The following is a 26,560-nucleotide window of genomic DNA, read 5'->3' as shown; positions in this document are numbered from 1 at the left end:
AGGTGGTTAGTAGTACTCCAAGTATTAGGGGGCAAATTCATGATTGGATCTCCCAGTACGTTTGTTTTTATTGGAATGCAGCTAGGGAGGGGCCTTTGAATTTGACTGGAAAAGTGGAGCCTGAAGGGAGTTAAAGGCCTTTTATGCACGGGCAGTTTGTGTTTGATATGCTGCTCTCTTGATGAACATCATTTGAATTTGAATTCTCAAATTACTATGCACAGCCCCCCCCCCAAGAAATTCCCAGAATATTTATGCATCGGCAGCAAAAATGCACAGCACCTGATGTCGTCGGCCCCGTGAGTAAGGGTCCTAGAATAAAAGCCAATTTCTCTTTAGGCCACTCTGACATTTCAGCCACTCGTTCGAAGGCCTTGAGGAATCCTATCTCGTCATCTGGGCCCAATTTGGTCAGAGAAACAGCAGGGAGTTTGGGTCCTAACGATGGCCCGCCTGCGGCTCCGCTGCTGGTTGAGTAGCCAAGCTAGACAAGTGCCGGATTTCCTTCACCAAAACTTCTTGGGCTTCTAGTTGACGTTGGGTCATATCTGTGAACAGTTGTTCGTCCCTTTCTGCCAACCACTGCCCAAACTGTGTGAAATCCATTTTAGGCCTGTTGCTGTACCGTCTACCCTCTCAGGCGTCGGCTGTTGAGTTTCGGCTGTAGACGCCAACGCACCTTGAAAAGTGGCAGCCCGCACCAGGGGGCGGGATCTGCTCCACCCAGGCGGAGGCGGGATGTGGGGCTTCACGCTACTCAGTGGGGTATCGCTTGTGCCCGCATTCTCCACCACGTTCTGATGTGCTGCCCCGTGGCCCCCACCCAACAACGGGTCCACCGCGTCCTACAGCCCCAGCAGGCGTCAGCTTCCCAGGCTTCAGAATTGGAGTTTAGACGTGAGGACGCTCTCCACACCTTCTTCTCCCGGCACAGGGTGTTTTGGCTGCCGCCTAGCACACCCAACATGCCCCGGTTTCCTCCTCCGCCTCCGCTTCTGCTTTTATGGGCGTCCCTCCCCTGAAATTCCCTCCTTGAGCCCTGCCCTCCGCGGGCCGTTGGCTCAGTCCTCCCCTGTTCCCGCAGTCACGCATGACCGCCCCAACCTTCAAGAGGGCGATCACTCCCGCCCCCGTCCCCCTTTCTCTCCCCATTCCCCTCTCTCTCTCTGACGGCTCCTCCCGTGAGCCATCTCCAACCGCGCTGGACTCCCGCCTCCCCGCCGGAACATGGGGCCAAGCCTCAGTTGCTGCTGGGTTCCCCGGTCTCAGGGATCCCGCTGCCCAGGAAGGGGCCGTCCCCGACTCTCCCCCAGGGCCTGTGTCGTCTGCCTCGGGCCAGCACGCTCACCCCCGTGATGTGAGGTCGGCCCCCGACCTCCCCCCGTTTCTCCCACCGGCCCCGTCTCCAACTGCGCCACCGCCGCATCCAGCCGCCCACGCCTCCTCCTCCCTGATAAGTGAGGTTGCTTCCCCAGGGGTTGGGACTCTCCCGGAGAGCCGGGTGTGGCAGTGGGGTCGAGGCCGCGGACTTGGGACATTTTTACTTATGGGTGCTAGCGGCAGATTAGAAGAGAAAGGATTCGTGTGTGTTAAGTTCCGTCAAGTCGCTTCTGTCCTCCAAAATGTCCTATAGTTAAAAGGCTTGCAGACAGAGGGCTGTGGCTTCCTTTATAGAGTCAATCCATCTCGTGTTGGGTCTTCCTTTTATCCTGTTGCCTTCAACTTTTCCTGTGGTGTAGTGGTTAAGAGTGGTGGAGTCTGATCTGGAGAACCAGGTTTGATTCCCCACTCCTCCACATGAGCGGTGGAGGCTAATCTGGTGAACTGGATTTGTTTCCCCACTCCTACACTTGAATCCAGCTGGGTGACCTTGGGCTTGTCACACTCTCTCAACCCCACCTACCTCACAGGGTGTCTGTTGTGGGGAGGGGAAGGGAAGGTGATTGTAAGCAGGTTTGATTCTGCCTTAAGTGGTAGAGAAAGTCAGCATATAAAAACCAATTCTTCTTCTTCTTCTCCTCCTCCTTCTCCTTCTCTTGCCTTCTCATAATTTGACCAAAGTACAAAGTTCAGGCTTGATTTGATCTACAACCCGCTTATTTGTCTTTTTGGCGTTCCACCGTATCCGTAACTCTCTCCTCCAACAACATATTTCAAAGGAACCTACTTTCTTCCTGTGAGCTTTCTTCATGTCCAACTTTCACACCCATACATAATAACTGGGAAATACTATGGCATGAATTAACTTGATCTTGGTTGCCAGTACCACATCCTTACACTTAAGAATCTTTTCTAGCTCCTTCATGGTTGCACTTCCCAGTCTCAATCTCCTTCTTATTTCTTGGTTGCAGTCTCCATTTTTGTTGATGGTGGAACCAAGGAATAGAAAGTCTTGAACAATTTCCATTTCCTCATTGTCAACCTAAAAGTTGAGTAATTCTCCTGTAGTCATGACTTTTGTCTTCTTGATATTCAGTTGTAGTCCTGTTTGGGCACTTTCTGCTTAAACTTTCACCAGTAGTTATTTCAAGTCTTTGCTATTTTTTGCCAGTAATATGGTATCATCGGCATATCTCAAATTGTTACTGTTCCTTTCCCCCAATTTTCACTCCACCGTCATTTAAAACTTATCCAGCTTTTCTTATGATATGTTCTGCATACAGATTGAAGAGATAGGGAGATAAAATAAATCCTTGTCTGAAACCTTTGCCAATTGGAAACCATTCTGTTTCTTCATATTTGGTCCTAACAGTAGCCTCTTCTCCAGAGTACAGGTTGTGCACCAAAGCAATGAGATGCTGTGGCAAACCCATTTTCTTTAAAACCAGCCATAGCTTTTCATGATCCAGATAGTCAAATGTTTTCTGTAATCTATGAAACACAAACTGATTTTCTTCTGAAATTCTCTTGTATGCTCCAGTAACCAATGTAAATTTGCGATAAGATCTCTAGTGCCTCTTCCTTTTCTGAATCCAGCATGAACATTAGGAATTTGTTGTTCTATATATAGTAACAGTTGTGGTTCCACTAATGGAAAGGATTTAAGCAAGGGGAAATGATGGAGGAAAGGGTTTAATGCTCCCAAACACCACTGCTCCAATTAAATCTGCAGGTATTGATGAAATTTAGAGGTTTTCATGGCAAGCCAAAAGGAAAATGTTTGGAGATCCAGTTATGGCTTTCCAGTGTATCATATACTTTGGCCCTATATTAGTTCAATAAAAAATAAACAGAACATGCAGGTGACCAAACTGTCCCAGGACAGGCTGGTGATCCATAGCACACTGCCAAGTTATAAGGATTTTAAGAACAAAAGAACAGCCCTGCTGAATCAGACCAGTGGTCCATCTAGTCCAACATACTGTCCACACTGTGGCCAACCAGCTGCCCTGAAGGGCCAAAGAAACAAGGCATAGGGATACTGTTGCTGCTTCCCAGCTCTGGTGTTCAGAGTTTTGCAGCTTTTGTAGGTGGAGGCTTCCCTTTGGTCACCATGGCTAGTAGTAGTTGATGTCCCTTTATTCCTACTCTCTGCCATTTGACCAACTTTTAATCCATAACAGGACCTGTCCTCTTCTTTCATGACTGCTAATTATACACAAGGAGCCCCGTGGCGCAGAGTGTTAAGCTGCAGTACTGCAGTCAAAAGCTCTGCTCACAACCTGAGTTCGATCTCGATGAAAGTCGGTTTCAGGTAGCCGGCTCAAGGTCGATTCAGCCGTCCATCCTTCCGAGGTTGGTAAAATGAGTACCCAGCTTGCTGGGGGTAAAGGGGAGACAATTGGTGGCAAACCACCCCGCAAACAAAGTCTGCCTTGGAAACGTTGGGATGTGACGTCACCCCATGGGTCAGGAATGACCCGGTGCTTGCACAGGGGACCTTTACCTTTTAAAGTATACACAAGAGTCTTGGGTCAGGTCAAAAGCCTTTTAGCAGTCCAAGTATATGTCTACTGCATCTCCCTTACCCAAAACAATGGTGAAGCAGGACTTCCCTTTGCAGAAGCCATACCAATTTTCCCTCAGCAGATTTTGTTCCTCAGTGTGCTTAATAATTTTCACTTTAATAACAGTTTCTACTAATTTTACCACACATGAGTTGCAGATATATGGTAAAATGGTTGTCTATAACCTCCAATAGTTTTACCTAGTTTGTATTGTCTATCCAATTCCCCACCCCCCTGGTAGTCAGGAGTTCTCAACTGTTTTCTTGAATGACACATTCCCAATGACAATATGTCTAGATATTGTAAGGGGTTAGCACACCTGTAAGCCAGCACTCTGACTACCTCCAGCTCTTCTTATAGACTTGGTAAGGGCACAGCAAGAGTCAAGAAACATGTTTGCATGCAGCATTTCTGGATCTGTTTATGAGCAAGAGTCTCATTGTAAAAAAACCCACCATAAATAAGATTAGGCAAATCACCTCTTAAAGCTGACATTTTAATTATCCCCAGTTTCTCTGTATCAACAGTTCATATGCCCTGCATTTTTTGCCTTGATAGTTTTGGCTGGAAGGTAGCAATCTTGATTAGCACTGTATTTTATAAAAGTACATCGTGTCCAAATATTTATGAAATCCAAGCAGCTCAGTAGGTAAGAGGAATCAGAGCATGCATGCAAACTCATGTGATTTTAGTAAGTGCTTTTAGCACATTGAACTTAAAATAACCTTAATTCTTATATGTGCCCTCAGTAAGGCAGCCATTAGATACCAGATTTTCCCCACTGAATTGCATAGCCCCCAATAGTCCAAAATTAGTCACGTCTCTTCTGACATTTAAGAAAACCCTCTCTTTAATCCTAACCACAGCAGGGTTATCTGCAAACTATTAAAACTCCACTCTAAATACCTGAGTGGAAGTGCCGCAGTGCACTGGGTAAACTATAATTTTTTTAGTTATTTTTCCCTGCTACCCTGCCACTGTTAGAACACACAGTAATTATGTTACAGCTCTAGTGTTGAATTGAATATGGAAACAGAAAGGCAATAGTTCTTGCCAATAGTTCTAAGTGATTCATTATTTAAGGGTCTATGAATAGTAGGTACTATTTTTTTTTTGCCATAAAGTCACAGCTGACTTATGGTGACGCCATGGGGTTTTCAACACAAGAGACATTCAGAAATGGTCTGCCCATTGCCTTCCTTTGCGTCATGACCCTGGTATTCCTTGGAGGTCTCCCATCCAAATGCTAGCCGGGGTCAGGGCTGAGAGTGTGTGTGCCCAGCCCAAGGTCACCTAGCAAGCTTCCATGGTGTGAGTGGGGATTTGAAGCTGGGTTTCCCAGGTCCAAGTCTGACATCTTAACCACTATACCATGCTGGCTCTAGTAAGTACTATACAATAACAAAATCAAGACAACGCTCTGCCTGCCACCTTAATCTAATGCAAGGTCCTTCAGATTCTTCACTGTAGTTCAGCATTACTATTTAGGAATTAGATACTGACAATAATCCCCCCCTCAGAGTTGTAGACAAATTCAGTAGGTGATGGGAGCTTTCAGTAGTGATGGGATCATCAGGGAGCCAGAAGTGAAGACTGGAAAATAACCTAGCATACGAAAATAAAAGGGTGCCACCTGGATTTAGACTGGCAGGTAGGTCCTGAACAAAGTTCTGCCAATTGTTCTTAGTAAAAGGTTTGGAACCATTACAGTGAGGAGAGAAATTTTCCAGTTCTGTTTGGTCTTTTTGTTAAGCTTAATAGCTTTACACACAGTTCTTTTCTAACATCTGCCAGTTATTCCAGTTATCTCATCTCTGTTCCTGTTGTGTCTTATAGGAAAGATGAATACACATGACACTGTGAGCGAGACCTCTCCAACCACCCGTGTACTTGCATTTCTCAATGCTACTACTGAGCTGGTACCACTAAGCTCTGTGCCGAATGTGGAGAAGCCTGACTCTTTGTCTGTTATCATTGCTCTTATCTGCATCTTCCTCCTTCTGGCCACCTGCCTTATCTTTGTCACTCTCTGCAAGCCTGCAGCTCTACATCAATCTTGCCATGGGCCACACGAGTATATGCCTTACCACCCTGAAGATGCCAGTGAGCCACAGCTCAGGCTTTGGAAACGTCTGGGCTCACTGAGACATTCAGTAAGGAGTAGTGTCAAACGCAGCCGTCCTATTTCCCAAGCCAATGAAACTTGTTCAAGGAAAGTACCTGTCAGCCAGGACTGGAATATCATGGAGTCTACTGAAATGTGACCCAGTGAACTCTTCCACAGTTCTGCTGCAGAAATGCTCCCTTTAACACAAACTACCTGATCTCAGCTAGTGTACATTTTGAGAATTGCCTTTTTTGAGCAGCCAGGATGGAAATGCTGGATAGTAGAATCATCATACTCCTGACTATGAGTACCCAGCTTGCTGGGGGCAAAGGGAAGATGACTGGGGAAGGCACTGGCAAACCACCCTGTAAACAAAGTCTGTCTAGTAAATGTTGGAATGTGACATCACCATGGGTCAGGAATGGGTCAGGAATGACCCAGTGCTTGCAGAGGGGACCTTTACCTTTTACCTATGAAAAAAGGGGGCAGAAGAGTAACATTTGCAATGCCTGCTTGATATGCTGAAACGATATTGTATTGGGGAAGAAACTCTTTTGAGAATATAAACACTTTCCACAGAGAGAAGGCAGGGCATTATTATATTGATGAGCATTTAGGCACCCAAATCATCACAGTTCCCTTTGGGCTTGTGTCACCTGTCCCTAAAACTCTTCAATCAATGGGAACAGAAGATTTTTGCCAAAAACATGAAAAAGACTCACAGCTTGCGGGTCTGATGAATGGAGGTGACTAATATCCCCTAAGACGTGGAATAATGATTTATTATTTGTTTGTTTATTTGTTACGGCCAATGGCCAGCATAAATAATGATTTATTAGCAATATTCAATTTGATCATACATCTTCAGCCCAAACTGGCTATAAGAAACCGAGGACCTTCCTGCACAATCGTATTACTTGAGCTGCAAACCTTTGCTCCGTGACACTTTCGTAAGTTACCTCCCATTGACAACAGCAAAGTAACTTGTTTAACTAGGTGGATGGAGTTGTGATTGCCGCTTTTTTGTGGGGGGGAACTTGCTGCATGTGTGATCAAATAGCAAAGTTAATATTGCAGGAGAGGACACTGCCAGCCACCAAAGAATTAAACACAGAAGTTCACAACACTGTTAATGCACTGCCACTGCTATTTGTGTGGGTGCGTGTTAAATCTGCAGAAGATGCAAGCGTGCATTGCCCTAAATAATGTAAGCACAAACAAAATTTAAAATAGGCACTGGCTCGAGAGAAAAGACACCCACATTCCACCCAAACATTACAGCAGCAATATCTGAAGGAAGCATCATATTCAACCGGATGCACAACATTGAGCTGAGAAAACAATATCCCTGAAGAAGCAGCACCATGAAAGACAATGTGCGGTCCATGTACATCAAATGGGAAACCAATGTGCATTTATCATGCCAAACAGTGATTGCATAGAAAAGCCCCCTTAAAAGTGAGGCAGATAGTGATGAATTGATTACTGAAAATAAAATCTTCCTTTGACTGTACCAGTGAGGATCAAATTACAAGAGACTGTGGTAGATCTGTTTGTTTAACACTGATTATAACCCAATCACATACAAAGCAGGGTGTTGCAGGTCTAATTTTTACAGTAAAGAGTGTGAAGATCAGGGTCAGATCCTCCCTGTCCCCAAATTGGTTTCCCCTCCTCCAAGTTTGTAATTAATTTGGGCAAACTAGTTTAAAACAAATCAGTCAGCTGTTGTCACATGCAGTTTGAGTCTCTCTGAGGCATAGCTGGGGGGGGGGAACTAGGGGGATAACATTATTGAAGTCCCCATCTTGTGGAACTAGGCACCAGCACTGATGTGGACAGGCCAAGTCAGGCACACATGCAATGGCACGTATATGCATTTGCATGCCAGCCCAAACTGACCGATGGTTGCTGTTGTACAATGTGGTATGGGAAAGTTAGAGCAGCAGGAGCAAGATGTTTCTATGTCTGCAGGCATGCTGGGAATCGAATGGGCCCTAAACTTGACAGTTTACCCAGATTTAGAGAGAAGGGGGTGCTGGCTTAAGAACATAAGAAAGGCCATGCTGGATCAGACCAAGGCCCATCAAGTCCAGCAGTCTGTTCACACAGTGGCCAACCAGGTGCCTCTAGGAAGTGGAAGCCCACAAACAAGAAAACTGAAGCAGCATTGTCCTGTCTGTGTTCCAAAGCACCTAATATAATAGGCATGCTCATCTGATACTGGAGCACGATACTGATTCCAAGAACCGTTAAAAGAAGTGCTTGTGTTTGTCACCTGACAAACCCCTGAAGTCCAGTGAACCTGGTGTTCCATTTACATCCCATCTGATGTTCAGGGAACTTGGGAGAGCTGTGCAGACCTAGACAGTGTCTTGTCAGGATTGGAGCAGAATCCACAACTCTGTCCAGTGTGGCTGATTTGATCCTAGCCTCACCTTCTCCCATCCCATCATATTGCAGATGAGGGTTTTGTGTTCAGCAACTGGGTGAAAAGATATTCCTGTGGACCACAGAAGACACTCCTGTGCTCCTTATAGAAAACTTGCAGATGAATTCCTTATCATTTCAAAATTCTTTATTTCCACCCCAAATAAAACGTGCAGAGGCGACTGTTTAGAAATGTTGATTAGGCTCTTTTGATGGTTTTTAAATTAAAAATCTCAGTGCATCAAAATATGATTTTGTATGGGAATGGCATAAATGCTTCAAGATTTGCTTTTGTCTATGCAGTAACATTCTGATTATCTCTTTATATTAACATAAGAGTCTGCAATGGTGAGCAGTGCAACAAGAAAGAAAATTGAACCTAGTAGTCAAGGCCTCTATAGGTGGTACAAATTCTCAGATGAAATATACTATAGAGATGCCTGCATTAGCTTAAAACCAGTTTTATGTACTCCATTCAAAGTTTGTGTTTTGCTTGCTGTGTCATGAATCCCCTTTAGTGACTGGCACAATGCCTTATAGGTGTTCTGAACTTGACACTCTCCTTTGATTCAGATGAGTAGCTGTCTTATGCCAAAGTGTTTCAGGAAATGTTGAGTACTCAGTTTAGATGCCTAAATCAGGTCTGCGAGATATTACTCAACCACTTTCGCCTACTGCGTATGCTGAATAGTAAAACTGTGCCTTATCAACAGTGGTTACAAGAATTACTGTTAGCATGACCTGTGAACCAGAAAGTCCCCCCATTCTGGGTCATGGGTTCAGTTGATGGCAGAAGTAGGTACCTGAAGGCGAGTTATTCTTGTCCAGCCTCACCACCACACTGCCACCCTATCTCAAATGTGGGGATAATCCCACTGGTCTACCTTCCAAGACATGGCAGGATTCACGGGCTATTTGCAAGCTGAATCCTGATGCCATTTGCTAACTGCCGTTAGATGCTATGAGACAGGCTGGGATAGCAGCCAAATCTCTGGCAGGGAAACAGGGGAAAGAGCAACAGTATTGAAGCCAGGATTTACTGATGCAAGCTGAGATTCACTGATTGTCTGTGAACCAAATCCTTATTTAATTCCTAACTGCTGTGGTTTCACCTTACCTCTGAATTGACCCTATATAAATGCCAAGCATGATTTTTGAATTTGTGGCACTACAGCTGAGCATTTTTTCTGCTGTGTAGCTACTTACAGCAGCATACAAACCCTTCACAGTTGTGTTTGCTTGGCTTTGATACAGCTTTATGTATTTTTATTCAGCAGGAACTAGTGATTACATATGTATGTATGACACAGTGTTGAATATATAGACATTATATTGTAAACAGAAAAGATGGAATTGCAGTGAAATCAGTTTAGCACACACCTGCTTAGAAATAAGCCAAGTGAGCGTGTACGCTTATTTTTTAATAATACATTTTATTAAATTTTTGAACACTTAACATACACACAACATACACTGTATAAGCCAACCGAGAGTGTATGCTTATGTGCACCAAACCATTACAGTGAAGGACCTCTTAAAGATCAGGCATCAGTCCAAGTTTAAACGAAGCAATTCACTAAAAAGTTAACATGTATTAGAAACCTTAACTGTTAAGTCCGCGTGGGAAGGATTCACGAGGTCGGAGACGGAGTTCAACAACAACCACTTTATTGTATCTCAGCACAAAACTGGTTAACACAACGAGCAAACCCTGTTTACATGCCCTCTTGGCAGCCTGCGGCCACTCCCCCCTTGATCCGTGATAGGGGGAAGATAACCTCCTGGTGACCAATGGTACATGTTGGCTTAGAGCCAATGGGGTCCGTTTGCTCAACCAATAGGGCGAGCAGGGGCTAGGATCCTTCGTGCAGAACTCAAGCTCCTCAGTCTCCCCTTGCCTACCACTCAACTATATGCACACACAACATTAACTACACCTTTTTCTCACATTGCTGACTCCATAACTTCCTCCAGTTATAAAGAATCATATTGCAAGATGTTCCAGGATGTCTGTGTAGACACCTGGCCCCATCGAGCATTCCGGGAGAGTCACTGTGTGTAGACAGACTGCTTCAGGAAGCTTCACTATGATACACACTTCAGCCTAAGAAACAGCAGGCACAATCCAGGGGGAAAGCTATATTAGTAAAGTGCTTAATTGTGTGTTTGCCCTACTGACGTCTATGACAACTTTGTCTGGGTTTCACCAGATGGCTCCATATTTCATAGCAAATAATGTTGAAGCCAGTACAAAGCTATTCTTGTTTTGTCTTTTTCCACCTTCAAATTGTTTTTTCACTAGCTTCCAAGAAGAGGTGCAACTAATAGTTAAAAGAAATCATTTCCCAGTGTTATAGAAATATATCCTTTATGTAATTCCCTTTGACAGAGTTAAGAACTAGGGCATAACAACAGAGGTATCTGTTTCCTGAAAGGTATATTTGAATAGCTACATTAAAGCCCCAACATCCCCAAAACATTCCTCAGCCATGGGGGGAGTGCCATGTGGCCATGGGGGGAGTGACATGTGGCTGCCAAGAGGGCATGTAAACAGGGTTTGCTCGTTGTATTAACCAGTTCTGTGCTGAGATACAATAAAGCGGTTGTTGTTGAACTCCTTCTCCGACCTCGTGAATCCTTTCCACGCGGACTTAACAGTTAAGGTTTCTAATACATGTTAACTTTTTAGTGAATTGCTTAGTTTAAGGTGTGGAAGGGGGGGGGACCAGAGTGCCTCAGCCCACCCCACTTTACAGGCCCTCACAGCATTTTAAAAATTATTTTTAAATGATAGTGGCATACCCATGGCTGTGCCAGGCAATTGCCAGGGGTGGGGGCAGATAATTAAAAAAAAATAGTCCTCATCTACTTACAGGAAGTTCTTACCATGGAGTTCCGGGTGATTCCTAGAGCTACGTGGAAGTGACAAAGAGTAGCTCTAGGAATCACCCGAAAATTGCCATAGAATCACTGTGGCATCTAATTTGACCCCCCCCTCTCTTCCCCATTCACATACACCACAAACACACACAGTACATGAAGTCTCTCAACTAGATGCACTGGTAGATCCATGACAGTTCTCTCCTCAAACCTTAAAGGAACTAGCAGCTGTCCACTTACAGACTGGGCCTGTGCCACAGGTGTAGAGGTTAATCCTCCCACCCACCCCCATACCCGTTCCCAGAAGCTTTCCCTTTCTCAGTACGGTTGTTAGACCTAAGAATGGGAAAAGGCAAGTAATAGAAGTAATAAAGTAATAGCTCTCTCTCCCCCCTCTGTTGGATTTGACTATATGATCTCCATTTTCTCCTCCACCCACTCTGCTTCTGTTTACCAATAAAAACTGTTCATGGAGCTCCCAGTATTTCTGTCCCCCCCCCCTGTTTTTCATTACAAGCAACCATGGGCAAGGGAAGGGTGGGATCAGTGTTGAAGGAGGGACATTTTCCATTTTCTTCCTTCTGTGTCATTTCTCCAGTCTCAGCAACCGCTAGCTGCCTGCCCCCTCTCAATTCACTCTTAACTAAAACCAGAGGGACATATCACTAAACACATCAAGACCAACAATAAGAAATTCTTTAAGTGCATTAGGAGTAGGAAACCAGCTGGGGAAGCGGTTGAACCATTGGCTGACAATGGGAGTAAAGAAACATTAAGGGAGGATAAAGTGATTGCCGAGAAACTAAATGAATTCTTCTCATCTGTCTTCACTGTTGAAGATATAGGGCAGATACTTTTTTCTGAACAGAGGTTTTGGGGAGGGGAGAATGAGGAACTGAGGCAAATAGTGGTAACAAGGTAGGAAGTCCTAGAACGTCTTGACAAACTGCAAACTAACAAGTCACAGGGACCAGACGGTATTCATCCTAGAGTTCTTCAAGAACTCAAATGGGAAATTGCGGAACTAACAATATGTCCCTTAGATCAGCCTCTGTACCGGAGGACTGGAGAATGGTCAATGTAACACCCATTTATAAAAAAGGTTCCAGAGGGGGCCCAGGAAATTACACCCTAGTTAGCTTAATGTCTGTTCCAGGTAAATTGATGGAAAGCATTATTAAAGATAGAATTGTCAAGCATATAGAAGGGCAAGCCCTGTTGAACAAAACCCAACATGGTTTCTGTAAAGGTAGGTCCTGTCTCACTAACCTATTAGTTTTTTCGAAAGTGTCAATAAGCATGTGGATAGGAATGAGACATTGTGTATTTAGATTTCCAAAAGGCTTTTGACAAAGCCCCCATCAAAGACTGCTAAGCAAACTTCATAGTCATGGGATAAGAGGACAAGTCCTCTTATGGATTGAGAGCTGGCTGAAAAATAGGAAGCAGAGAGTAGGAATCAATGGTCAGTTCTCCCAATGGCGGGATGTGAGCAGTGGGGTGCCTCAGGGTTCTGTGTTGGGACCGGTGCTTTTCAACCTGTTCATCAATGACCTGGAGTTGGGGTTAAACAGTGAAGTAGCCAAGTTTGCAGATGGCACCAAATTATTTAGGGTGGTTAAAACAAAATCGGACTATGAAGAGCTCCAGAAGGATTTCTACATACTGGAAGAATGGGCATTAAAATGGCAAATGAGATTCAATGTAAGTGTAAAGTGATGCATATTGGGGCAAAAAATCCCAACTTCACATATACACTGATGGGATCTGTGCTGGCAGCGACAGACCAAGAAAGGGATCTTGGGGTGGTAGTGGATAGCTCAATGAAGATGTCAACACAGTGTGCGGCTGCTATAAAAAAATGCAGATTCCATGCTGGCCATAATTAGACGAGGAATATAGAATAAAACTGCTGATATCATACTGCCCTTGTACAAATCTATGGTGCGACCACACCTGGAATACTGTGTACAGCTCTGGTCACCACACCTAAAAAAAGGATATTGCAGAGCTTGAGAAGGTGCAGAAAAGAGCAACCAAAATGATCAGGAGACTAGAGCAACTGCCCTATGAGGAGCAGTTAAAACGCTTAGGGCTGTTTAGCTTGGAAAAAAGACGGTTAAGGGGAGACATGATAGAGGTCTATAAAATTATGCCTGGTATGGAGAGAGTGGACAGGGAGAAGATTTTCTCTCTCTCTCATAATACTAGAACGCAGGGTCATCTGCTGAAGCTGGAGGGTGAGAGATTCAAAACAGATAAAGGAAGTATTTCTTCACACAACGCATAGTTCAACTGTGGAACTCCCTGCCACCGGATGTGGTGATGGCTGCCAACTTGGAAGGCTTTAAGAGGGGAGTGGACATGTTCATGGAGGAGTATTCAAGTCTACTCTGAGAGACAGAAAACATTCAAAGCTTGGGACCCAGCCTGAGAGGAGGCTGTGATAGATTGGGAGCTTGGGAACCAGCCTGAGAGGAGGCTGTGAAAGGAGTCCTATGATTGGAACCAGCCAGAGAAGGCTGTGATAGATTCTGAACTTGGTAGTGAGACTGAGCGGAAACCAGACTGTACTCTGTGAACCTGAGGGGTTCTGTGAAAGCCAAAGCTATCGAAACACACAACCTGTGGTAGTGACAGGAGTGAGAACTGGGTTAGAGAGGGCCCATTCTCAGGTCACAAAGGGGAATTAGTCTCTGAGGTAGAGCTATTCCGGTAGCAGGGAGGTGTGGAGGATTATAGCCACTGGTGTGGGGTAGTCAGAGAGGACTGGAAGAGGGATTTTGGATATTTTCCCAAACTTCTGTGAGTTCTCTGAGGAGGGAAAGGAACTTGGACTTCCTTCGCTCCTGTGAGCTAGGCTGGGGATAGAGTCTGAGGGTCTGAATCTAAGAAACAGTTCTGAGGGACAGAACTAAGCTTGAAACTAAGAACTGAAGGAACTTGATTGAAGAAAACATCCAAGCTATCTCTCTGAAGTAATCTTGTGTAGCTAAATTTGACTTTCAGTTTTCCCTCCAATTCTGCCTTTTCCTTGAAAATCAATCTCTGTGAGTTCTGTTCAATAAACTTCCCTGTTTTGTCTGATTAAGTTAAAGCCTCTTGTGTCATATTTCTCTCTGAGGTAAATACTGGTGTGGGACTGGAGGAGAAGGAAAATAATCTCCTCACAAATATACTCAGGCCAACGCTTTTCCCTCAGCATATACAGTCGGGCTGAGAGAGTGGGATATTGAAGTGCTTGAAAGAGGGGTGAGTCATAGGAAGCAATACAAGTAATAGCAATATAGAGTCAGTGGTACTTCTGAGAAGTAGTATCAGTCACAAATCAGGCATCATAGATCCTCTTGCCACAATGAATCCATCTGCCCAAAAGTGTTCCCATCACCTTCTTCTACTACACTTTAGTCACAGGTTAAGTGTGTGGCTCTACAGAGGCATTTTTTGTTCCAGTTCTGAATGTATTATCCCAAAGTTCTCACATGGTTGACCACTTGCTTCCCAAAAATTTCCATGTGACTGTAACAAAGTCCTGTTGCCTCACTATACTCTGGCAGACCAGAGAAGAAAATTCAAGAAAGAAAGAAAAAAGAAGTCTTCTCTGAGCTTGCTGAGAACACTCATTAGTACTCTCTCCAAAAAAAAAACAAACATTTTGTTTGGAAGAGAAACTGTAAAGGAGAAAAAGAGACCGAGTGAATGCATGCATTCATTCAGCTAGGTCTCTTTCACCCATTCATTCCACTGAGGGCTAGCTCCATAGAGGGAAACAAAAACAAAAAAATGAGTCTCCAAATTCTTCTTTCCCTGTTTTGCTTTTAGAGCTGCTTTGTATGCACTCACACGCATGCATACATCGTCAAGAAAGGACTGCTTTACCCAGTGCCTCCCTCAAAGCAGATTTGTTTGACAGATCACCACTTATACGCTAAATGTGACTTTCCAGACAAGGCTTGACTCACTAATCGGCACATCCCATTGCTTATTGTTCAGGGGCCACAGGCCACAATGTATCTCAGAGGAACCCGTTGGCGCCCTCTATGCTGCAACCGGCTAGCTCTCCAGCCCAAAGCCCCAGCTATGAAAGTGGGGTTTCTTTAAAAACAAAACGTTGACAAAGTGTTGTTGCTTCTTTCCAAGCAGTCCAGCTTCCTGGATCTGGCGAAGGGAGCTTTGACTCCCAAAAGCTTACACCCTTAAAATTTTGTTGGTCTCTAAGGTGCTACTGGACTCAAACCCAGCTTCCTGTTATTAGCCTTTCCAACAGCAGAAGCAGTGACTGCCAAATAAAAAAAACAAAAACCAAACCTTAAGGCAAGTAGTACAGAGAATGACCTAATATCAAAATCTCACAGGTCACTATTGTGTTTCTGGCTAACAGCCAGGATGAATTGAGAGTAGCCAAATGCACTGTGCTTCCCTTCTATTTTCATCCCCCACCCCACCCTCCCAAGGAACCCTCTGAAAAGGAAAGCTTTTGTACATGCCTGTGCTATGCTGCTGTAGTCTGGGATGTCCTCAGGGACGGTGGCCTCGTAGCTGCTCTGAAGGAAGATGGGCCGGTTATCATTAACATCCAGCACAGTGACATGCACAGCAGCTGTCCCTGTCCTCCGTTTGCCTGTGGGGCCATTATCTGTGAGAACAAGGCCAAAAGAGTCCATGTAATATCACGGCACAAACAAAACATTCAGCATGAAAGAACATGGATTAAAAGCAAAAAGTTCAGAAGCAAACAAGGTCAAAACACTCTTCCTTGGTCTGAACTCCCATAGCCCCACTCACCCAGTTATTTTCAAGCTGCCCAGCTTCCTTTCTAACAACAGGGGCTATCCATTCAGATCACACTTCCAGCTTCGTGTGTCTTAGCCCACACTTGCTAGAGAAGAGATGTGATCCAGCAGCCCTAGGCTCCCACTTTTATCTTTTTACTGGACCCCCATGTAGGGTTGCCAGGACCCTCTTTGCCATCAGCGGGAGATTTTGGGGGCAGAGCCTGAGGAGGGCGGGTTTGGGGAGGGGAGGGACTTCAATGCCATAGGGCCCAATCGCCAAAGTGGCCATTTTCTCCAGGTGAACTGATATCTATCGGCTGGAGATCAGTTGTAATAGCAGAAGATATTATGCTATTACCTGGAGGTAATATCCCAACACGCAGCCACTTCCAATTCTTTTGTTATTTTTATATTTTTCCCATGCTTAGTATCTCTTTAAATACCAGTTCACAAAGTTTTCATAACACAATTTACAATACTAAACCACCATAGACAAGATAGATAAATTGTCCACAATGTCCTGCAATCCAAGTCCTCAAAGAGAAATTACAGATGTCTTGCTGCACAGTGTCGTCTTGCAATATGTCTTCTAAAAGTCAGCTGACAAGCTGACCAATAGGATTCCTCTTTTGCACAGCCGTTTAACAATCCATACTCAGTATCCATTCTAGTGAATATATGCAGGCTAATGCAATGATAATATGACAAGCAACCGGTTATGCCTTGTTTCGCTGGTTTTCTGCTTCTTCAGATAATTACAATTTCATCCGATCACAATTTTGCGATTCAAATTTCCATGCTCATGTAACTTTGTCATCAAAGACCAGTGTTGTTTAGCATTTATGTCCCATTGGTCATGCCTCTTGTCTTAACTCATCTACGTTCCAAACGTGTATCTGGCAACGGGTTAGTGTATTTAATTATATAATACATCAGGGAATATTTCACAAGCAAGTTAACAAGACACAGAATCTCTCGCCAGAGCTACACAGTGGTCCCGCTCCAGAACAAGAGATTAAAATGCCAGGACTGACTAGACATTTTTTAAAAAAATCTTTGGGCTCAATAAAAGCCATTTCTTAAGCATGGAGGCTGAGATATACTAATGGAACCGAATGAAAAATTTCGAAAACATAACAAAACATTGCATCATTAATTTGTATAAGTCCTTTGAAAATGCTTCCTTCTCTCCATTGCATACCAAATGATGCAGAATGGAATGGGCATCAGTTGCTTAGATAACAGAAACAAAAGTATTCCATAAGACATTCTTACCAATGGCCTCTAGGATGAGTGTATAGGATGGCACAGTCTCTCTGTCCAAACTGACAACTGTTCTAACTACTCCATCTCTAAAGCCAACACTGAACTTCCCATCCTGGTTTCCACCTACAGAAGAAAAAAACAAGTGAATGAAGGCTGCTGAAACTTAAACACACTAGAAATAAGAATTGTGGAACCAAAAAATTCAGTAATTGTCATGAAAAACACTTCCCTAGTCCATATTCCTCTCCATCTATATAAAGAAGTAGGCATGCCTAGAATCTGACACCATCACTCTGCCCAAACCAACCTATTTTATAATGTAGTTTCATAGCTGAGACAAATGAAGCTGCCACAAATTTATAAAGTATTGTTGAAGAAGAAGAAAGGTAATGGCCTGAATTATGCATGTGCATGGGTTAACCAGCTAGAAACATAGGCACGGCCTAACATTTAAAAATATATTTGAACAAATATCTATAGGTAGACCTTATGCTTTGCCCTAAGGAAAAAAAACTGTTACAAAATGTTAACCCATAGGTATTTAACATCTTATACATTATCTAAAATTTATGCCAATAAGCGCAGTAACAGCACATTCCTGACTTCTGAAGAGAAAAGTCCTCAGGAGGCCAGGAAGGGACAGCATCGGCATTGGGGGCCCCCACGCTGGCACTTGGCTACTTACGCCATCATGAATGGTCCCAACGCCAGTGGGGAGGCCCAGATGCCGGTCTCCTGGTGCTGCCATGGCAGCATCACCCCGGGACACCGGCTGGGCCTTCTGCCGGCATCCTAGTGGTGTAAAGGCCCACGCCAGCATCCCAGGGGGATGTTCTGGCATCCTGGGGGGCGTTCCTGGGGTGTGCCAGGGGTTGAGCTTCCTGTAGGCAGCTTCCTGTCCCTGTTCAGCCCGGAATGCCAGCGGGGAGAACGGCATTGCTGCGCCTGCTTTTTAGCAGGCGCAACATTGCTGTTCCCTATGGGGCAAAAAGCCCAATTTTTACAAAAAAGAGAGCCTCTACAAGGCTTCCTTCCCCCCTTTTGGCAGCCATGAAACGGTTTTGGAGGCATTACAGCGGCGCCTTGGCTACGCCATCCCAGGATGCTGAAAGGTAAGGAATGCACTGTAAATGTTAATAATGTGACAGTTGGAGTCTATTATGGGTGATTGTGATAAAGCTAAGAAATACTGATCACAAATGAGCAAAATAAATACAATACTGAAATCCAGTCTTGTTCTAAATCTAATAATTTGTTTACCCACTTTCTTAACAGGAACCCTTTTCATGAAATGAGATGCTTCTTTTTCATAGGAAGCACAGCAAGAATAATATATCCCAGGTACTGCAAATCTGAGGAAATTCCCACAGTAAGAGGATGGCAGGTCAAACTCTGGGAGATGGCAGTTATGAGGAGAATTATATCTTACATTTGAGTCAAAGAAGGGCAACACAAGAATGAGAATTAGAAAGAGGTTTGGTCGTGTTTTATAAAATACTGAAATGCTAAACACGTTAGGGTCAGGGGAAATTCCTTTCCTTCCTTATAAGGATATTTTTCTTGCAATTCCCCCTCAATAAATGATTCTTCTAAAACAATTTATCCCTCTCTCCCGGTTCTTTTAAGTTAAAAAATCTTCAGCACTTCAGCCCTGTTGTTTTTCTGAATCATGCTTGCAGTGTGTCTTTATCTAAGAAAAGACCTTTTACAAAACTAATTTTGATTGCTGCACGTCAATAAAGAAAAATGTCAATGACAGGTTATGCTAATATGTAACACAAAGGTGCTCATTATCAAAGTGTTGAATTGCAAAATGTATTCAGAAATGCCTGTTTCAAACACTTGATAAGAACATATACTCCCTTGAGATGTCATTCTTTTTAGTTGCATCTGTGTTACAAATTTAGACAGATTTTAAATAATTTTGACTACTGTGGTTTCGCTGGCCAATACAGTTTGGTGAGAATGCTGAGGATCCTTCATTAGCAATGCCTATGCTCTTTATACCACATTCCCCAGAGTTCCTGGTTTGGGACCCAAGACAGCTAGACAGGTGTGAATAGTTTCAATTTGGAGTGCAGAAACACCTTCCACTACTCTACATGGAAATGGTGACGATGCAATGGCATCAGGGGTTGTTAAATTATTTGCCTACATCTCAGAAGACTGTGCAATAAATCTCCCATCTGTACCTGCAAAATCGTGTTTGTTCAAAAATGTATACAATTTGAAAAGAAGGCTGTAAGGCTATTGCTATGGCCCTCAATTAGGAAGAATCGCAAGAATCTCATTTCAGCCTAAACGGATTGCTTTTGTTAGCACTGCAGCTGCATTGCCTTAAAGGGTCTTCGGAATTTCAGTCTGAAAAGATACTGTTTTATCAAAATTATCGATTGTTGACTTTTCTTGTTACCTGGGGAATAAACAAGCCAGTAGCAAGTAAAGGTACAAAAAAGATTTTGAGTGTCATAGGAGACTCTAGGCAGCAGAGGGCGAGAACAGACAACTTTTGGAGCCTTTGGAAATCATTTGCAGAACACCAGTCTAACAACACAACCCTATGTACTCTAAGTCTAAGCCACTGATTTTAATAGGCTTGGACTAGACTAGAGTAAATAGATTGCGCTATAAATTTTGAGGGTGATCCAAGTGGGGAAATGTCCATGTTATAGGGTAACCCCCTGCCAAGCAAACATTTATTTAGAGTAGGCATCAGACAAATTGAGCTAAGTTTATAAATCACTGATCTCAGTGGGGGAGGAAAATATGTGTACAATTGATGTCAATACCCAAGTTGTGACCCACCAGGATGAACACAGCCTACCAACTACATCAGGGAGATTATCAGAGATTGTTTTTACTGTTCACCTGAAACAGCAAAAATGTTTTTTTGGGGTGGGTGGGAGGATTGTTATCCAGTATATGGAGATCACAGTACATAGACTGTATTTACCTTGGTGGGACACAAATTGTGCAGACCTAAAACCACATACATGAATTTCCCACTGAAACCAATGAGATAAAGCACCATCATCCTAAATGGCCTAGTGACAGAGAAGGCCCTGATTAAGAGGAGATAATCTAGATGCCTCTGGAAATCATGGCCAACTAAAGGTGGCTTATCCACTCTGAGTGGACATCATGTTAAACAAAAACTTGAAAGAAAATGCAGAGGCAATTCTCAGCATAACTGCTATGGTAGCAGATCTCTATATAAAGTCATTGGAGGCTTATTTTCATAAGCCTTCTTCATCAGTTTCTGCATCAGAATACAGCCCACCTGGATTCACATCACCAGACATTGCAAATAGTCTCAGCCACAACGCCTTCCTCAAATTGTCATATCCACTTACAGTAGACATACACCAGCTGATGACTCTTTTGAGTCTGATGAAGCATAGATAATTCCAAGTTGCCAACAGCCTAAAACAGCTCTGCTATCGTTTGCAAAGCATCATAGGAAAGCATATGCAAATCCCATGCAGCCCCTTTGGCTGTTTCATCTGCATACATTTCCCCTTTGCTTACTTGCACCTATACCCTGGTCCACAGCACCGTAACACATTCCCATGGGGAAATGCCGATGATGGAAACATGCTAAGCAAAAGATTGTTCTCCCATCCATTAAGCTAGAAGAGTGGAAGTGAGTCGGGTGAGGTTAGAGCAGCCAAGGTCTCCTTCCAATAGTGTCGAAGGAGAGGGGAGGGCAGCAGAAGTAGGTGGTCGTTGCCTTCACATGCAGTTAAGGGGAGGATATGGAGATGGGCTGAGCTTTTAGTCAACCAAGTGGGAGCCCAGATTTATTCTACACTAATAGGATTTTAATGCTTTTTTAGTGCCACCCACCCTGAGCTTTTAGGATAAGGTAGGCTATACATCTGAAGAAAAATAAAGAAAAACACAGCAATGATCAATGTTCTCTGTTGCCTATGAGCAAAATGGCTGCACTGTTAGCTCGAGAGTCTTCCAGAAAGATCAGATACCTGTGATGAAATAACTGAGCTCAGAATTGAGACCCACATCAGCATCGGTACAGTTCAGGCGAACCACTTTGAAATCACGAGGAATATTTTCTGGAAGTGATACATTGTAGACAGCTGGGAAGAAGGTGGGGTTCTCGTCATTCACGTCCAAAACTACAAGAGAGAATTTGATCAAGGATGACTCTAAGCTCTGCCTCAGGCTCCGTATGGCATTCTTAAAAGACACATTGCCAGCCATTAATACTAGTCAGTCTTTGGTTGTTATACTATGCATTATCGTTCTCAGGGGTTCAACCAGGAGCCAAATCTTTCTCACACTGTCTGACACCTGGAAAAGGAATTTGGAGAAAATGTAAATGACCTAGCTGGCAAAACATTCTGATGAAAGCTATGTAATTGGTTGTAGGAGCTCCAGAATTACAAATATTTAAGAGTTATGTGAAAATTCAATTAGTCAGATAATTTTTCTAGGTTTTTAAAAAAACCTCCACAAGTTATTCAGTTCTTGTGCAGAGTTTAAGAGGAGATTATCACCCATGTCAACAAAAACACAAACTAACAGTAACAGCATCCAAAGTGGTTCAATTGATAGCTTTCAGCAAAGCGCCTGTGTTGCTCCAATAAATGCTACCATCTAAACCCTTTGGAATCTAAAAAATGTCTTAGTACCATCATCACAGCTATACCACACACACTAAGTGTTAACATACTATAATGTGAACATGGTTATCCCTGTGCAGTTGGCAGCATTACTCCCTCTTCTCCTTTTCAGTTGTTCTTCCCAATTCATTTTTCTTTTCGTTCTATACATCCTGACGATGCACACCTTTGTGTGGTCAAACATTGGTCAAATGTATTTCAGGCTCCTATGCTTGGAGCGACACTCCTCCATACTAATACATTAACACTACCATCCCAAGCAGAGCTACACATTCTCTAAATTCGAAATCACGTTCTGCGGCATCACTTGTCATATGTATTACACTGTTCCAGATTAGTTGTTTTAAATTTGATCCGCCTTCTTGGCTAGAAAGATGGACTATAAATTAATTAAGTAAGTAAGAGCCCCGTGGCGCAAAGCTCTGCTCACGACCTGAGTTCGATCCCGACGGAAGTCGGTTTCAGGTAATGGGCTCAAGGTTGACTCAGCCTTCCATCCTTCCGAGGTCGGTAAAATGAGTACCCAGCTCGCTGGGGGTAAAGGGAAGACGACGGGAAGGCACTAGCAAACCACCCCGTAAAAGTCTACCTAGTAAACGTCGGGATGTGACATCACCCCATGGGTCAGGAATGACCCAGTGCTTGCACAGGGGACTACCTTTACCTTTAAGTAAATAAATAAGTCATTTGAAGACAATGGGCTTTGAAGAGTGTTAGGATTGCACTGTAACAGTGAAAACCTACTGAGAGCTACTCCAGTCTAAGCCCATTGATTTCATTGGCTTAAACTGGAGTAACGCTTCATTGCATTGCACTGTAAGAGAGATCACCAAGTTATTAAAGATAAAATTGACCAAGGATTTCTTAGCCACTGAAAACCTTACTCACATGAAGCTGCCTTATACTGAATCAGACCCGTGGTCCATCAAAGTCAGTACTGTCTACTCAGACCGGCAGCGGCTCTCCAGGGTCTCAGGCAGGGGTCTTTCACATCACCTACTTGCCTAGTCCCTTTAACTGGAGATGCTGGGGATTGAATCTGGGACCTTCTGCATGCCAATCAGACGCTCCACCACTGAGCCACGGCCCCTCCCCTCAATTTCAACTCCAATATACTGAGCAAACACTCTTAGTTTATTAGTTTGAAGGAACTGAGCTCCAGCACTAGAAACCTGAACTGAAGATGACTCCAGCTTTCTCTGTAAAGCAGCCTCTACCTCCTTCAAGCCATAAAGCAAATGTTCTGAGATGACACAAACAAAGGAGTAGGGAGCAGAGAACCAACTTCCAAGTCTAGTATGCTGTGACAAATCTGTGTGGATGTTGATGTTTGCGATTTTCAATACAGATTATATATTGCCTATGCAAACTGTTTGGTTAAGTGAGTTTTCCATCTTCAAATCTACACAGACCAGGGAACTGCCCCAACCCTGAGCTCGGTATGCCTCTTTGTTCGTTCATTCATCAATGCAACAGGCACACTGGTATTTAATCCATAATTTAGTACACACCATAAACCATCTGAAGGATTAGAAGCAGCAAAACATTACTTCATTATTTTATTTATTTATACCTGTCTTTCTCCACTATGGGGACCCAAAGTGGCTTGCATTGTTTTCCTCTCCTCCATTTTACCCTCACAACAACCCTGTGAAGTAGATTAGGCTGCGAGTGTGTGCATGGCTCAAAGTCACCCAGTGAGCTTCCACGGCAGAGTGGGGATTCGAACCCGGGTCTCCCAGATTCTAGTCGGACACTTTAACCACTACACATGCTGATATTGTGCAAAACGTAAAGGTAACAGTTCATGTTAAAAACATATTTGAAACATGAGCTAGTAGAAATAGCGAGACGGGGAATGTCCAGAAAGGTCCAGTCCCCCACTCACCTCTGACCGTGAGAGTGCTGGTGGAACTCTTGGATGGCACCCCGGCATCACTGGCCACCACCCGGAGGTAGTACTCTGCAATCCTCTCCCGGTCCAGAACAGCTGTGGAGTTGATAAGGCCGGTGCTGCTGTTGATAAGGAAGTCCATCCTTGGCATACCTACTTGCATGCGATACGTCACCTGACCGTTCAAGCCTTCGTCAAGGTCAACGGCTACCACCTAAGACAGAAAGCAAAAGAAAGGAACAACTGTCTAATGCAGGGGCCCCCAACATGGTGCCTGGGGGTGCCATGGCACCCACTGACACTTTTTCTGGCACCCACCACATGTTTTTAGGAAGTGGGGGCTTTTGGCCAGAAAGGCTTCTGACTGACTATTGGAGATTTGATTGTCTGTGCAGATTTTTTAAAATGTTGCTTTGGCAGCAGCTGCCACCGCTGCACTAGGATCGACACTGTGTTCCTAATGTTAAGCCGTGGGCCTATGGCAATCACTTTGTGACTGGCTCTGTCTCCTGTGGCAGCCATCTTGTGGCAGCCATCTTGTTGCTGCACCGACCATGCCAGGTCACAATTCTAAAAGTGCCCACAGGCTCACAAAGGTTTGCGACTCCTATTCTAATGAGCTCTTCTTCATGAAGATAAAGCCAGAAGACTCAGATCTCAGCAGTGTAATGCCTTTCTTCTCACAATTGGTACAAAATTCAGCAGCTGCTGTTTAGGGGTTGTGTCAGCTGTCCCCCACCCCCAAACATTACATGACTTTATCAGCTGCATTTAAATTCTCCTAATGTTTGTGGGCATAGGGAGAGTGAAAGCTAATTAGCATGTGTGATCCAAAACGATTTCTTATGTAGCTCAGGAGCTTTCAACTGCTAACATAGGTATGAAGTCCAGAGGCCACTGGGGCGATCCCAGAGAACCACTAAGGGAAACCTTGGTGCAGCGTTGGCAGTTCTGCTTCCTGGAATATGTTCACCTTGCTCTTAAAAGAGGCTAGGGTGAAAGGAAAGGCATTAGGAAAGTGGGGAATGCAGCCCTTTCAGGTGTAAGAGAAGAATCCAGCTAATGATTAAATGTACCAAGGGGTTCCAGTCAGTCAAGTGTTTCCTCCTCATATTTACTTCTCCCAGTCTCCCTTGGGCTTTTCTAATATGGAATTATGTGGACAGCACTAAGTGTGATCACCTGAAGGAAATATGAGCCGTTTGCCTTTCCAAAATATTTTTGAAAAATGTCGGGACTGGGATGTTGGCTTCATAGGAAGCTGTAATTGAACTGCAGGAATGAAGATACCACCCATCAGTGTTTTCCACATGAGTGAAGGGCTGGGTGTCATTTCCCGGTAGCTGCTGTGGTTGCTGATACAGCACAGTGGCAACGGGACTTTTGCTTGGCAGGTTTCCCTGCATTTTCCCTGCTCCAGTCACCTGACAAAACCGTTCCCCTCCCCATTTTCATTGACCATTGAAATATCATAATTTGTCTCTCAGGTCTGCTGAATCCCCCCACCCCCATGCATTTTAAATAAAAGTAAGGCTCTAGCCCCTTTTGGGCACAAATATCAGGGGAAAGGCATATTTCTTCAATGGCTAGAAATTTACCTTTCAGAAACTGCAAGCTGGGAATTCAGAGAACCTGATGGACAGATTGTTACAACGCTATAATGGTATGTCAATTGCCAGTTAAACACACACACGCAAGCACCACTGTGTGGAGGGGAATGAATGCTGCTGGGGGAGACAGAAAATGGCATCAGTGTGGGCAGGACCAGGAAGATTCAGAGTTTTGTGTCCACATGGGCCCATAGCTTTACTATGATCTTTCCCCAAATACAATAGCAAAGCTTTACTTTAATTATAGAAGAAGAAGGGTTGGTTTTTATATGCCGACTTTCTCTACCGTTTAAGGGAGACTCAAACCAGCTTACAATCACCTTCCCTTCCCCTCCCCACAACAGACACCCTGTGAGGTAGGTGGGGCTGAGAGAGTGTGACTAGCCCAAGGTCACACAGTTGGCTTCGTGTGTAGGAGTGGGGAAACCAACCGGGTTCACCGGAATAGCCTCCGCCGCTCATGTGGAGTGGGGAATCAAACCCGGTTCTCCAGATCAGACTCCATCACTCCAAACCACCGCTCTTCACCACTACACCACACTGGCTCTCCTGTTATACTGTTCATATGGCCAATTCAGCCCTGAACAATGTCACACTGAGTTCAAAAATTAAAGAAAAAGAAAAGAACTGTCTAAATAACCCATATGAAAATTAGTATTTTTTTAAAAAAAATTTTTTAAGTTTTTATTGTTTTTTAAGGAAAACAGAAAGGAAAACGGGAAGGGGGGAAGTTTTGCATTTTTTGCAGGATTTTTTTTTTTAATCTTGATTGACTGGGGAAAAAACTTGGCAACTGCCAATGTAGTATTAAAATCCACCCCTGCTAAAAAGGTAAAGGTCCCCTGTGCAAGCACCGGGTCATTCCTGACCCATGGGGTGACGTCACATCCTGACGTTTACTAGGCAGACTTTTGTTTTACGGGGTGGTTTGCCAGTGCCTTCCCCAGTCATCTCCCCTTTACCCCCAGCAAGCTGGGTACTCATTTTACTGACCTCGGAAGGATGGAA

At 44.0% G+C, this 26,560-nt stretch overlaps 1 protein-coding gene across 1 annotated transcript in view; it reads right to left on the bottom strand.

The window, feature by feature from the left end:
* Positions 1-26,560, bottom strand: part of CDH23 (cadherin related 23) — a 553,698-nt gene that overhangs the window by 151,088 nt on the left and 376,050 nt on the right. The window contains exons 23-26 of the mRNA XM_056850511.1: positions 23,937-24,156; positions 21,389-21,541; positions 17,415-17,528; positions 15,852-16,000 (exon numbers count right to left, since the gene is read on the bottom strand). Of these exons, the coding sequence (XP_056706489.1) occupies positions 15,852-16,000; positions 17,415-17,528; positions 21,389-21,541; positions 23,937-24,156 (636 nt within the window). The remainder of the gene's footprint in view (positions 1-15,851; positions 16,001-17,414; positions 17,529-21,388; positions 21,542-23,936; positions 24,157-26,560) is intronic.

This window comes from Euleptes europaea, chromosome 5 (assembly GCF_029931775.1).
Source record: "Euleptes europaea isolate rEulEur1 chromosome 5, rEulEur1.hap1, whole genome shotgun sequence".
Taxonomy (NCBI): domain Eukaryota; kingdom Metazoa; phylum Chordata; class Lepidosauria; order Squamata; family Sphaerodactylidae; genus Euleptes; species Euleptes europaea.
This window is presented reverse-complemented; position numbering and strand designations above follow the sequence as displayed.